Consider the following 14,869-nt stretch of genomic DNA (forward strand, 5'->3'; position numbering starts at 1 on the left):
AAAAAATTGAGGTTAAATCAGTAAAAAGTACTTGTACTTATGTTCGAATACAGAACGAAAGTACTCGTACCTGGACTCGAGTTCTGCTACAAAATTAAGTATTTGTACTTGGACTCGTGATAGCCTAATATAATCATACTTGGACGCGAGTAAAAAAATGCACTTCAACCCCAAGCCTGCTACACACACACACACACACACACACACACACACACACATATACACACACTTGGATTCAAGAGGTAAACATATCACACACACACACACACATAAACACACACAGTGACAAGAATTATTATCAGGACACATGCGCACACAGGCCCGGGGAGGGAAGAAGGGAGGAAGGTACAGAGGGTGAGAGGAGGGAGGGAGGACGAGAAAGGAGAGGAAGGGGTGAGGAAGGGAGAGGATAGGGGAGAAGAGAGAGGAGGGACAGAATAGGGAAGAGGAGGCAGGAAGAGGAAGAAGGGGAATACGAGGGAGGGAAGAGAAGGGAGGAAGGAGGAGAGGGAGGAAGGAGGAAGGGAGAGAGGGAATAGGGGAAAAGAGAGAGAGAGAGAGAGAGAGAGAGAGAGAGAGAGAGAGAGAGAGAGAGAGAGAGAGAGAGAGAGAGAGAGAGAGAGAGAGAGAGAGAGAGAGAGAGAGAGAGAGAGAGAGAGTAGGGGGAAGAGAGTAAGGGGAGGGACGGATGGAGAGGGAGGGAGGGAGGGAGGGATGAGAGGGAGGGTCAAGGAGAGCGAGAGATACGAAACCATTAGTCATGTGGAGGTAAAGGAGGCAACGTCTCTCCATCCCTCCCTCCTTCCCTCCCTCTCTCCCTAACTCACTCATTAGCAAGACTTTTAATCAAGAAGAGAAATAACCGTGAACAACAACAACATAACTACAACTACTTCTACTACTACTACTACTATTGCTACTACTACAACTACGAAGAGGAGAGTGTTGAGTGGTGTTTGTGCTGGTGGTGAAGAAGTGACTGTATTGGTGATTTGATAAGTGGTGGGGGTGGGGGGGGGTGACGGTGGTGGTAGTGGTGGTGACGGTGGTGGTGACGGTGGTGGTGGTGGTGGTGGCGGTGATCAACAGAAGAAGGACGAAGTAATGCAGAACTTTCTTCAAGACCCGGTAAGTGTAGTAGTAGTGGTAGTAGTAGTAGTAGTAGTGGTAGTAGTAGTAGAGGTGGTAGTAGTAGTAGAGGTGGTAGTAGTAGTAATAAAAGTAATAGTAGTAGTAGTAGTAGTAGTAGTAGTAATAACAATAATAATAAAGTAGCGTTATCAGTGCGTCCAGATACCTTTTATCGTATTCCATGTTGATTAAGATAAAGAAGACTAGTTTGATAAGCACACACACACACACACACACACACACACACACACACACACACACACACACACACACACACACACACACACAGAGAGAGAGAGAGAGAGAGAGAGAGAGAGAGAGAGAGAGAGAGAGAGAGAGAGAGAGAGAGAGAGACATTAGCTAACCCCATAAGTGCTTGATAGATATAGTTTACCCTGTCTCCCATTATATAACCTAAGAAGTGATAGGCATAGTTTACACTGTCTGCCATTGAAATTAACGACAGAAGTGCGCGCTATATGTTAATGATTCTCTCTCTCGTCACCTATCCACTAACTAAAAATATAAACTGCAGCAGGAGGAAGAAGAGAAGAAGAAGGAAGAGAAAAGAACTGCAAATAAGGGAGCTGAAATAAGAGAGGGAGAGAGGAGGAGGAGAAAGAGGAGGTGGAGGAGGAGGAAGACGAGAAGAGAAAGACGAAAGAGAAAATACATAGGAATATATATTACGTGGACGAGTGGTCAGCGCACGGACGTAACAAACACAGCATAGTGAATTAAAGGCCAGCTCGCAGTAGGCACCATTTAATTACTGTCTAGACGCTCAGGGCTAAAGATTACTCACACGCAGCCCTTCAGTCTTTCCTTTGGGGGTGACTTCTTCTTTGCCATCTCCTCTTCCTCTTCTTTCTCCTCCTCGGTTGTTGTTGTTGTTGTTGTTGTGGTTGTTACTGCTGTTTTTTTCTGCATTCTTTATTTGCAGTTCTTTCCTTCTCTTCCTCCTTCTCCTCCTTTTTCTCTGCATCAGCCTTCCTTTTTCCTCCTCCTCCTCCTCCTCCTTCTCTCCCTCTTCTTTTTCTTCCTCTTCCTTCTCCTCTCTTTCTCTTTCTGCGTCTCCCATATTTGCAGTTCTTAAATCTCTTGTTCTTTTATTCTCTATTCCTTCCTCTTTAAACTCTCTTCATTTATCATCTCTTCATTTTCTTCTCTCCTCTCCTCTATCCTTCTCTTCTTTATTCCTCTCTTTTCTTTTTCTTCTCATTTATTCTCGACTCTCCTCTCATATTATTTTCTATTCCTTTATTCTCTTATCTTCTCCTCTCTTCCCTTTTCTTCTCTATAATCTTCTTTCCTTTCCTCTCCTCCTCCTCCTCCTCCCCTGTATCTTATTCCGGTCATTATCTGTCTCCTGTTGGTTCATGTTATATTCTTAGCGGTTCTATATCTCGTCCGTAAAGCAATTATATTATCATGGTTAACTAGCGCCTCTTTTTAATGTCCTCCTTCGTTAACTTTGATCAGTCTATGCTTTGATATTTTATTGATCCGGGTTCAGGTTGTTCTAAACCTTTTTGTTGTTGTTGTTGTTTTCGTGTTTTGTTGTTTCTGTTCCTCTTACTTTTCGCCTTCTTTATTTCTCCTTTTGTTGGTTTTGTTACTTTTTTCGTCTACTTTTTCTTCGTTTTATTTTTCTACTTATTATTTTTTTCTTGGTCTTGCTCTCATTGCGCTTTCTTTCTTTGTTTTTTTCTTTCTTTCTTTTTTCTTTTTTTTCTTTTTTATTCGTTCCATCCTTCCTTCCTTTCTTCCTTCCTTCCTTCCATTCATCTATCCTTCCTTCCTTCCTTCCTTCCTTCATTCATTCATTCATTCATTCTTTCTTTCATTTTTATCTCTTCCTTCTAGCTTGCATTCATTCATTCATTCTCTTTCTTTTTTCATCTATTTTATTCCTCCTCCTCCTCCTCCTCCTCCTCCTCCTCTTCCTCCTCCTCCTCCTCCTCCTCCTCCTACTTATATTCAAATGCTCCTTTGATTTTATGCGCAAATAATACAATCCTGCATTCATTCATTCATAAATAAGTTTAGAAAAAAAAACATAACATGCAAAAAGAAACATACGCTAAATAACAGCAAAACAAAAAACAGAATAAATGCATAAAGAAACCAATACATAAAAGAGAGCATTGCCAACAGAATAACAAAGTGGACATGAGAGTAAGATCAAGGCGATGAGGAGAAGATACATAGATGAATAATGAAGAAGTGGAGGAAGTAGCAACAGAAGGCAGGAGGGCAGTAAGGCAGGCAGGTATTCTTCCTTACTATTTCTTCTTTTATTTTCACTGTGTGTTTTTTTTCTCCTCTTCCCTCCCCTCCTCTCTTCTTTTTTTCTGCCCTTCTTTCCAGGCAGGTAGGTAGGTATTCTTCCTTTCTATTTCTTCATTTATTTTCTCTGTATTTTCTTTTCTTCTCATCCCTTCCTTCCTCTCTTCTCTTCCCTTCTTTCCAGGCAGGTAGGTTGGTAGGCTGGTCCTCAGGTGTTCGAGAGCCTCTTTTTTTTTTTTATTCCTTCATTCCTTCCTTCCTTTCTTCCTTCCTTCCTTCTTTCCATTCATCAATCCTATGAGCGTCAAGTTGCGGTAAAGTCAATCTTCACCATCCTCCTCCTCACACACACACACACACACACACACACACACACACACACACACACACCTGCATTCCTTCTCATACGCACTTACGCAAGCTTTCTTCTCGTACTCATGACCCTGTCTACTTTTTTCTTTCCTTTTTTTTCTACGTGTTCGCCTAAAGCGCCGGTAGATAATAAAGAATGGGGCGGTAATGGCGTTGGTGATGGTGATGATAATGGTGATGAAGGTATGGAATAAATCACAGTGACGGAGGTTACCTTACATATCTTGGGGATGATGAGGTGATGAGGATGGTAAAAATGGGGGCAGAAAATAAATGTTGGTAATAGCAGTGATGGCGGTGCTCGTGATAATGGAGGTGGTGATGATGGTGGTGGTGATGTCTTTGGTGATGTTCTTACCTTCGCTAACATCACTATTTGCCGGCCATTATTCATACATAGTGATGGATTTCTTGGGTCAGTGCCTGCCTTTTGTGGCCAGCCGATGATTGATGGATGAGTGAGTGAGTGAGTGTTGAGTGAGTGAGTGAGTGAGTGTGAGTGTGTGAGTGAGTGAGTGAGTGAGCAAGTGAGTGAATAAATGAGTATGTAAATGAGTGAGTGAGTGAGTGATAGTGAGTGAGTGAGTGAGTGAGTGTGTTAGGGTGTGAGGGTGAAGGCCACGACACACGTATCTACCTGAAGGGGAGGGGAGGGGGAAGGAGGGGTCAAGGAAGGCGACAAGTATACAGGTGAATCTGTGATTGTGTCGGTCACCACCACCAGCATCATCATTATCATCATCACCATCATCATCATTCTCTCACCTACCCTTTATTACCTTGCATTAAGGGTATCATAATACCCCCTTAAAGGCAAGCACAGGAGGGAGTCGAGGCAAGGCCGTCTAGATGGCCGTGGTCGAGGCACCCTGAATAGCAAGCCAACGTGGAGGGAGGGAGCGGAAAGAGGGAGGGAGGGAGGGAGGGAGGGAGAGGAGACAAACACCAAGGCGAAAAGGGAGGAAGGAGGAGGAAGGAGGAACATGACAAGGCAGAAGCGGAGACAGACGGAGAGAAAGAGGGACGGAGGTGAAGGAGGAGGAGGAGGAGGAGGGAGATGAGAGGAGAGGGATGAGGGGGAAAGGAGGAAAGAGATGAGGCGGGAGGAGAAGAGGGGTGAGGGAGGAGGAGGTTCGGGATGCTCGCCAACAGGATGTGCAGGAGAGGACGAAGGTGTGTAATGATGCTTGAGGGATTAGTGATGCGGAGGCTGCAGTCTGACCAAAGCAGCATCCATCAGGCATGTGTGGGGGGGGATGTGTGTGTGTGTGTGTGTGTGTGTGTGTGTGTGTGTGTGTGTTCCCAAGGTTCAAATTATTTATTGCATTAGTAATGATCACAAACGACATCCATCCATCATCATTTTTTCAGGGAAGAGTCTAATGCGAAGAAGCTCACCAGCAGACCAAGTAGTGAAGCATGGCGGTGTGTGCGCGGTTCAAGACTGAGACCACTCACACACAATACACCGCGACAACGAGGTCACAACTCCTTGCCTGACGTCGCGTACCTACTCACCGTTAGGTGAACAGGGCTCCGCGTGAAAGAAGATAAACCCAACTTATCTTCACCGGCCAGAATCGAACCCGGTCCTTCTGGTTGTGAGGCAGACGCTTTATCCACTGAGCTACCGGGCACTGTGTGTGTGTGTGTGTGTGTGTGTGTGTGTGTGTTCACGAATGCTCCTGCCGTCACGACACGTGGATCAGGGATATGGACAGCGGCCAAGTCTAGAAAGGAAAAGCAGAAGCGTCTAGGGAGAGAGAACGATGCTCGCTGATAAGAAAAACACCAAATAGAAAAAGGAAGCACTCAGAATTAGTGGACATAATGAGGGAAAGTGAAATCACGAAATGATAATGGTTAGAACCAGGGTTGTTGGATTTAAATCAAGTTGATTTAAATCACTGATTTAAATCAAAATTTAAATCAAATTATTTTTTTTAATCATTGATTTAAATCAAGATTTATATTATTATTTTGTCATTGATTTAAATCTTGATCTTATTGCTGAGCAAGAACATAGAATGGAGAAATAAACAAAGAAAACACTCTCTTACTTTGATATCAATATTTCTCCTGTCGACTTCCTTTTTTCCTGAGCTGTTTATATATATATATATATATATATATATATATATATATATATATATATATATATATATATATATATATATATATATATATATATATATATATATATATATATATATATCTTCAGTCAGCCACGCCTGGTCTGTCCAGTGTCCCGGGGCAGAACAAGACACTGGCCGCCTTTCCCACAGTATCTTGCTGAGGCAGAGTGATGGTTTCAAAAGTATTTTACAACATGAAGCACATGTTCTTTATGTTATCAGTTTCCAGATCGTGAGCCAATACACGGGGCTCTTTTTTTTTTTTTTTAACCTGTCGTCAACACCAACATACATTTCCTCCTTCCATGTTCGCCCAAGCAGTTCAGTGTTTTCCCGCTCCCTCGCCATAATTCTCATCTTATTAAAAAAGGCATCGATGCATTTACTGATTTTCCTCATCCGTGTCGTCGCGTTTTACATAATAATGCTTGTAAATAACTTTTTTTTACGTCCTACAACTTGTGCTTAAAATTTCCTCTCCTCAGCATATTCGTTCGACTTTCCTGTTGTGTTTTGTGTTTGCTCTCCTGGGACGTGGCGGGGAGGTGGTGTGAGATTGATCTATTATCTTTTTTTAAGGTGCAGGAGGAGGACGGTGAAGGGTAAAGCCAAATAGTAAAAAAAGACGTTGCCGGTAAAATCAGACGACAGGAAGACGCCAAAAGGATTATCTATATTTGACGAGAAGCAATTTTTTTTTTTTCGTTTTCATCTCGTTATGTTCTTTTATATTCTCCTTTATACTTGGTATTTTCGTTCGTCTTTTTTAAATTCCTCTTTCTGTCTGTGTCTGTCTATCTGTGTCTGTCTTTCTCTATCTCTTTGTCTGCCTGTGTGTCAATTTCTGTCTGTCTATACGACTGTCTGTCTGTCTGTCTGTCTGTCTATGTCTGTCTTTCTGTCTCTGTGTCTGCCTGTGTGTCTGTCTGTCTGTGTGTCTATTTCTGTCTGTCTATATGTCTGTATGTATGTCTGTCAAATTGTGTCTGACTTTCTCTGTCTCCCTGTCTGCCTGTGTGTGTCTGTCTGTCAGTGTGTCTATTTCTGTCTGTCTATGTCTGCCTATCTGTCTGTGTCATAAACACACACACACACACACACACACACACACACACACACACACACTTCCCAATGAAGGTCAGCCAATATATCCATACGTCGTGAGACCAGACATGCCCCAGGAGGAAGGAATTTTGTATTCGTATTGGAGACGTAGAATGGCGCTCTCGATTTTGTATGCAAGGCACTGATGTGTACCTGTCTGTGACTGTGTGTGTGTGTGTGTGTGTGTGTGTGTGTGTGTGTGTGTGTGTGTGTGTGTGTGTGTGTGTTGTCTTTCTTTGTGTGTCTGGTGTGTGTATATGTTTGTGTTTGTGTGTTTGTGTGTTTGTTCGTGGTGTGTGTGTGTGTGTGTGTGTGTGTGTGTGTGTGTGTGTGTGTGTGTTGGTACGTATCACTTCACTGCAGAACTTGGTCCTCTCTCAAGCATTTATATTTTTTTCTGCCCTTCTAGTTTCCTATTTTAATGAGCAGTTCTGTAAACTTCCAAATTTCATTACACAAGCCTTTTTCATCAGTTATTTCTTCGTCTGTCATTCTTTTTGTTCATCTGTTGTCATATATATATATATATATATATATATATATATATATATATATATATATATATATATATATATATATATATATATGTGTGTGTGTGTGTGTGTGTGTGTTAAAGACAGTGATTTTGATTTATTTTTTTAATTTTTTGAAATCAGAAAAATCGGATTTTTTTGTTATAATCAGTTTTTTTTTATTTGAATCGATTTTTTTTATTAATGAAAATAATTAAATTAGTGTAAACCTCTATATTCTCTACATTAGTTTCAAACACTTGTTGGAGTATTCTTGTATCATAATGTTGGGAGGTAGGTGTGTGTGGGAATATTTCGTGGGCTGTTACGCACGTCTGAATGTGTGTGTGTGTGTGTGTGTGTGTGTGTGTGTGTGTGTGTGTGTGTGTGTGTGTGTAATAATAATAATAATATTATACTGTTTATTTAGGGAGAAGCAGCTCGAGAGCTGAAAATATACATATTATATGGGGAGATCATTAAAACTACAAACTTAAAAGTAACTTAGGAGTAAAGAGTCTACGTGTTCAGGATTTTCACTATTGTTGGTATTGCACTGTTCTTATGCCTGTCAGTACGCGCACGTATGGGGAGCAGCTTGTTGTGGTGTCGGACATTGTAGCAGGGAGGGGGAGCTACCGGGGGGAGCAGGTTCCTGTGTCGTGGGTGGTGAAGGAGTTTGGTGGCGAACTGCTGGAGGAGGTGTTGGTGGCGGGCCTGAAGGGTGGTGAGCTGCAGGGCGGGGATGGCCTCCTGGTAGGTGGTGTAGCCGGTCCCCAGGATCAGCCGCACCGCCCTTTTCTGCGTGTGTGTGTGTGTGTGTGTGTGTGTGTGAGCATACTACCCCTCTCTCTCATGTGTGTGTTTGTTTGTTTACTTTTTAACACAGTAAAATACAATAAATAAATAAATAAATGGATGAAATAAAATAGGAAAACAAATGTAAATAATCAAACAGTAATGAAAGTGATAAGTGAAATGTGTCTAACGTATTTTTTCTCTCTCTCTCTCTCCTTCCAACCTCTCCTTCCCCTCATCATCTCTCTCTCTCCTCTCCTTCCCTTATTTCTTCCTTCTCATCTTCCTTCCCTATCTTCACCCTCTTCCTCTTCCTTCCCTCTTTCCTTTTTTTTCCTTTCCCTTCTCTCCTTTCTCTTCTCCGTCTCCCCTTTCCTTTTTACTCATTCATTTCCCCCTTTACTCCATCCCTCTCTCCTCTCTATCCCTTTTTTCCTCCTCCCCTTCCCCCTCCCCCCCCAGCCCGGCGTGGTGGGGTGGCTCGCTATGGACGCCCCCAAAGTCACGAACCTGCTGGCCGGACGTAAGTGGGTTTCGAAGTGGGGTCCCGCGAAGGTGGTGGACAGTGTGCTGAGAGGCGTGGCGCAGGTATGTAGAGGTAGTAGTGTTAGTAGTAGAGGTAGTAGTTAGTAATAGCTGAAGCAGTATGATGTTGAATTACTATTGGTCGTATAATCATCATAACAAAACCACCCCCATCATCATCACCAGGGATGGAGAGAATACGGGAGTTGTGTATTCGAACACCAATACTTTAGGTTCCAACGAATACGAATTCGAAGACATTTAAATGGTTTAGATTCGAATACAAATACGAACACTTCTTGGAAGTATTCATGAATACATTGATGAACATTTCTGCATCGCGGGCTGGGAGACACGCGGCAAAGCTGTACAAGGGGATCCCCTACGCTGACTCCCCCACAACCGCACGTTTAGCCGAGCCAGACCATATCACGTCCACACTGGCAAGAGGCCACTAAGTCAGACGCATTGTTGCCACTCAGTTTAAAGTAGTACCAGATTGCACCAGTAAAAAGTACCAAATGAGAATAAAACGTACCAGATTGAGTAAAAAAGGTCTCCAACTTCTGCTCCTATTAAGCAAAAATGAGTGGCCAAAAGAGAGGTCAGTTTACACCACCACCACCACCACCACCACACCTAACACTGTCCCTTCCCCAGGTGGTCTTCGTCAACAACCCGGTCTCTGGTCTCCTGGTTCTCGTGGGTCTCTACCTCGCCGACGTGACTGTGGGCTGCGCGACCATCTTCACATCCCTAGTGGCTGTCTTTGTGGCAAAGGTGGCAGTAGTGGTAGTAGCAGTAGTAGTAGTACCAGTAGCAGTAGTAGTAGTAGTAGCAGTAGTAGTAGCAGTAGTAGTAGTAGTAGTAGTAGTAGTAGTAGTAGTAGTAATAGTGGCGGTGGTGGTGGTGGTGGTGGTGGGTGTCTCGTTCGTACGGGTAATAGTGGTGGCAGTGTCTTCGTAGTAGTAGTAGTAATAATAGTAGTAGTAGTAGTAGTAGTAGTAACATCAGTAGTAGTACCAGCAATAGTAGTAGTAGTGTTAATAGAAGGGAATACATATAATGACAAGAGGATGAGGAGAAGGAGGAGGAGGAGAAGAAGGAGGAGGAAGAGGAAGAGAGGGAGGAGGAAAAAGAGAAGGACGAGCAAGGGGAGAACATTTGGACAGAAATGAACTTTTAATCTGAGACAGCGGCAAACCAAGAGGTCCTGGGCGCATATTTCCGAAAGGTGGTTAGGTTTTTCTCCCGCGAAGGTTGGCCCCACCCCCTGCAGTTATGTCACGCGTTGATATCTCCTGATTGGCTGCTGCCTCCCTCCTTCCCCTCTCTGACCCCCCTCCCTGCCTCTCTCTCTCGCTCCCTTCCTCCTCCCGCATATATTGTTGTGCTTTGTGTTTTTTTTCTGATACTTAACAAGTAAAACCTCTTCGTCTTTTTCCTTTTCCTATGACCCTCCTCTCCCATTGTCATGACTACTGTATCTTTGTATGCATGTATGTATATATGTATATATGTATGTTGGGTTTCTTCCAAAAAGGGAGGCAGCTCAAGGGCAAAACACATGAACAGGAGAAAAAAGGCCCGCTAGACGCTGCTCCGAACAAAAGGAAACAAAACGAGAGGCCGGACGAGAGGCCAATTTCGGGAGGAGAGGTGTCATGATACTCTCCTGAAAGAGTTCAAGTCGTAGGCAGCAGGAAATACAGACGAAGGAAGTCTGTTCCAGAGTTTATCAGCGGAAGTAATGAAAGAATGAAGATGCTGGTCAACTCTTGCATAAGGGGCGGAATTTAAGAGATAGAAGACTGAAAGCAAGAGGAGGAGAGTTGATGAGACGAGGAGCCTTTGACTCCACTCTGTCCAACCAAGAGAGTTGTGTTTGTGGAGCCCCTCACGAGTGAGATGCATACTCCGTACGAGGGCCGACAAGGCCTCTGTATATGGACTGCATCTGAAAGGGGAAAAAGAACTGGCGGAGACGATGCAGAACGCCCAACCTCGAGGAAGCTAATTTAGCAAGAGAGATAAGAGGTTTCCAGTTAACATTTTCGGTTAAGGAAAGACCGAAAATGTTTAGTGTAAAGGAGACAGCTGAATGTTGTCAAGATATGTATGTATGTATGTATGTATGGAGGTGGGTCACTGTCTATGTACCATTTTAATCCCCCCCCTTTCCCCAGGCCGTGCTCGCCCTGCCCAACAGTCAGATGGGCGCGGGACTGCCGGTGTTCAGCGCGGTGCTCGTGGGCTCCGTCACCACCGCCCTCTACCCCGGCACCTTCCACGCCCCCCTCACGCCCGCCACCTGGGCCTACATGGGGCTGGCCGCGGCGCTCAGGTGGGGACACACGCACACACTCACACATACGCACGTACACACACACACACACACACACACAAACACACACACACACACACACACACACACACACACACACACACACACACACACACACACACACACGCAAACTAACACTTCTAACATCATACTTCTCTCGACTACTAACACTACTACTACCACTACTACTACCACCAACACCAGAACCACTACTGCTTCCACCATCACCACCACCACCACCACCACCTCCACCACCATCACCACCACCATCACCACCACCACCACCATCACCACCACCATCACCACCACCATCACCATCACCATCACCACCACCACCATCAACATCACTCTTCTTCCAGCGTCTGCATCTACGCTGGTCTCGGGCACATCCTCGGCGCTCACGACCTCCCCGCCTACACCCTCCCTTTCAACATCGCCACATCCCTCATATTCTTGGGCATGCAGGGGGCTGGGTACGAGGGGAGCGATACTACAACAGCCCCCCCTGACCCCAGCCCCCTCGCCTCCACCGCCCTGCCCCTGGATGCTGGGTTTAATGGGTCGTATGTGGGTCTGTTTGATGTCTTCGGGGCTGTGTCAAGGGAGGAAGGGGGAGGAGGAGCTTTGAATGGGATAAGGTACGTGAGAGAGAGAGAGAGAGAGAGAGAGAGAGAGAGAGAGAGAGAGAGAGAGAGAGAGAGAGAGAGAGAGAGAGAGAGAGAGAGAGAGAGAGAGAGAGAGAGAGAGAGAGAGAGAGAGAGAGAGAGAGAGAGAGAGAGAGAGAGAGAGAGAGAGAGAGAGAGAATCTTGGAATGGGATAAGGTATGTCTGTCTGTCTGTCTGTCTGTGTGTGTCTGTCTGTCTGTAATACTTCCACTCTACAATAGTTTAGTCAGACCCCACTTGGAATATGCGGTACAGTTTTGGTCTCCCCACCATGCAAAGGACATTGCTAAATTAGAAGGTGTTCAGCGTCGGGCAACAAAAATGATCCCTTCCTTGCGCAACAAATCTTACGAAGAAAGGCTTTCCACCCTTAACGTGTTCTCTCTTGAGAAACATCGCCTCCGAGGAAAACTGATCGAATGTTTTAAAATACTTAATGGTTTCACGAATGTAGACAGATCAACATTGTTTATGATCGATGACACTTTGCGTACGAGGAAAAATGGCGTAAAACTCAAATGTAGACAAGTAAATTCAGACTGCACCAAATTTTTCTTCAACAACGTTGTAGTGCGAGAATGGAATAAGCTCCCACCGTCAGTGGTCCAGTGTAACATGATTGACTTCTTCAAAATCAAGCTCGACCGTCACTTCCATCAACTTAATATCAACTAGAGTTGAAATGCATCGTTTTGGAGCCTTCTGATTAATGTAGAATCACTTAGGTTTAAGGACAGACCACCTAGTCTGAACCATGGGGTCTGTGTGGTCTGATTTTTTATGTAAATCTATGTAATTCTGTCTGTCTGTCTGTCTGTGTGTGTGTGTGTCTGTGTGTGCGTCCGTGCGTGCGTGCGTGCGTGCGTGCGTGCGTGTGTGTGTATGTGTGTGTGTGTGTGTGTGTGTGAAGAACATAATAAGTCTGCAAGAGGTCGGTGCGTGTGTGTGAGCTTGCGTATATGTCAGCAGGTGTGTCAAGCAGGTTGTGTCGGCAGGTGTGGCTGGGGGCGCTGCTGTCGGCGGGTCAGGTGTGGGCGGTGAAGAGTGTGTGCTGCTCCGGGCTGGTGCTGCTGGCCATGCTGCTGTGCTCGCCGCTGCTGACCGCCGTGTGCTGTGTGGGCGGCACGCTGGGCTCACTGACGGGTGGGTACTGGGTAGTAGTAGTAGTAGTAGTAGTAGTAGTGATGCTGGTAGGAGGAAGAGGAAGAGAAGGAGGAGGAGGACGAGAATGATGATGATGATGATGATGAGGAGGAGGAGGAGGAGGAGTAAGAGGAAGAGGAAGAGGAGTGAGTTGCTGACAGGCTGACTGACTGAAGGAATGTATGAGAGAAGGAATGAATGGCTGACTGATTGGTTGACTGACTGGCTGGCTGACTGACTGATCAACCTACTAACTGAATAGATGATTGACCTGATCTACCTATCCATCTATTTATTTATGTATGTGCATCTACTACCTCTCTATCTTCCAACCTACCTACCTATCTACCTATTTGTCTATGAATCTACCTTTCTATGTATCAGTATATGTGTGAATCTACCTACCTACCTATCACTTTTTTCTATCTTTCTCTTTGTCGACCTACTTACCTATACATCTGTTCATCAATCTACCTTTCTTTGCATCTGTTTATCATCATCTATTCATCCATCTATCTACCTACCTACCTATCACTTTTTCTATATTTTTCTTTGTCTACCTACTTACCTATATCTGTCCATTAATCTACCTTTCTTTGCATCTGTTTATCATCATCTATTCGTCCATCTATCTATCTATCTACCTTCCTATCCATCCCTCTATCAGTTGTGTGCGTCTTCTCCCTCCCCGCAGCGCTGGTGGTGTCCTCGCCTCCCCACGACCTGATCTACTCGGGCGTGTGGGGGTACAACGGGTTTCTGGCGGCCGGGGCGATGGTGTTCTTCGTGGTTCCCGGCCCTCGCGTAGTGCTGCTGGCGGTGCTCAACGCTGTGCTGGCCACCTTCACGCAGGCTGCCATCACCCCCGTCTTTGCGCAGGTCAGTAATGCGATGGATGAAGGGAAAGAAGGGAGGTATTTAGGTTGGTATTCCCAGACGCATTTGTTTTTCTTTCCACCCTTCCGCCTCTCATGTCAGTAATTTCAAAAGGCCGAAAAGGAGATCAGTCGAGTTCTAATGAGTTCTCTTTTTAGGTTCATGATACAGAAGAAGGGTCAAATTACCTCCATGGGTAGGTAGTTTGATGAGCCTAGTGATGGGTTGACAAGGCCTTTGCAACATGAACGTGAAAACCGCTCATGAGAACCCGACTAATCTCCTGTGCGGCTTTTCGGCTCTCGTAACAAATGTTTCCAAAGGGTTCTCATGAGCGGCTGTCAAACCATCACTAGGCTCATCAAACTACCTACCCATGGAAATACTGACACATGCTCCATGAAAGCCTTGTCGAATGTGGGTGGGTGAGCCCCGAAGTGTTTTTATTTATTTTGTATTTTTTTTACCGCAAAGGAAACAGTTCAGGGGGAAAAAAATGAAGACAGAAAAGCCTGCTAATGACTGCTCCAATAAAAATAAGTGTAGTGGAGTTGATTGAGAATATGGACTTAGGATCTTACGTGTACCTGATATTCGCTGTTACTAATACTAATACCAATACCAATATGAATGCTAATACAACCACCACCAACAACAACAACAATCTTTACCCACTGTCATACATAATGGCCTCCCAACACCTCTCTAATACTAATACCAAACTCAGCTCCTCATTGGTCAGGACGCGCACACACCCCTCGCTGGTACTCCCAAAGTCTGTCCTCTCTCTGGTTAGGTCGCTCGTCACGTCGTCGGGGGCGTAGGTAAGAAGGGCCGATGTTCCCCCTGACACACGTGAGACCTAAACTGGGTGCGCTATGTTAATACGTCTCCAATCACCCCGCTAAGTGGATACAGGTGAATGTAATGAAGGTAGAGAGTGTTACCCGCATAAAAAACGATACGGGCTATAC

The 14,869-nt window shown here is 44.8% G+C and overlaps 1 protein-coding gene across 1 annotated transcript; it reads left to right on the top strand.

Moving 5' to 3' along the window:
* The first annotated feature begins 745 nt into the window (after positions 1 to 745).
* LOC126989168 (urea transporter 2-like) lies at positions 746 to 14,821 on the top strand. The gene is made up of 9 exons (XM_050847722.1): positions 746 to 1,128; positions 8,804 to 8,929; positions 9,527 to 9,646; positions 11,053 to 11,210; positions 11,570 to 11,848; positions 12,023 to 12,032; positions 12,872 to 13,019; positions 13,714 to 13,898; positions 14,692 to 14,821. The coding sequence occupies exons 1-9, from the start codon at positions 1,105 to 1,107 to the stop codon at positions 14,743 to 14,745; spliced, it is 1,104 nt and encodes a 367-aa protein (XP_050703679.1). The 5' UTR covers positions 746 to 1,104; the 3' UTR covers positions 14,746 to 14,821.
* The last annotated feature ends 48 nt before the right edge of the window (positions 14,822 to 14,869 follow it).

This window comes from Eriocheir sinensis, unplaced genomic scaffold, assembly GCF_024679095.1.
Source record: "Eriocheir sinensis breed Jianghai 21 unplaced genomic scaffold, ASM2467909v1 Scaffold1084, whole genome shotgun sequence".
Taxonomy (NCBI): Eukaryota; Metazoa; Arthropoda; class Malacostraca; order Decapoda; family Varunidae; genus Eriocheir; species Eriocheir sinensis.

Coding starts and splice junctions, on each gene's coding strand:
- LOC126989168 (XM_050847722.1), top strand. CDS start 1,105: ATGCAGAACTTTCTTCAAGACCCG. Junction 8,930..9,526: donor TGCTGAGAGGCGTGGCGCAG/GTATGTAGAGGT, acceptor TCCCTTCCCCAG/GTGGTCTTCGTCAACAACCC. Junction 13,899..14,691: donor TCACCCCCGTCTTTGCGCAG/GTCAGTAATGCG, acceptor CTCTCTGGTTAG/GTCGCTCGTCACGTCGTCGG.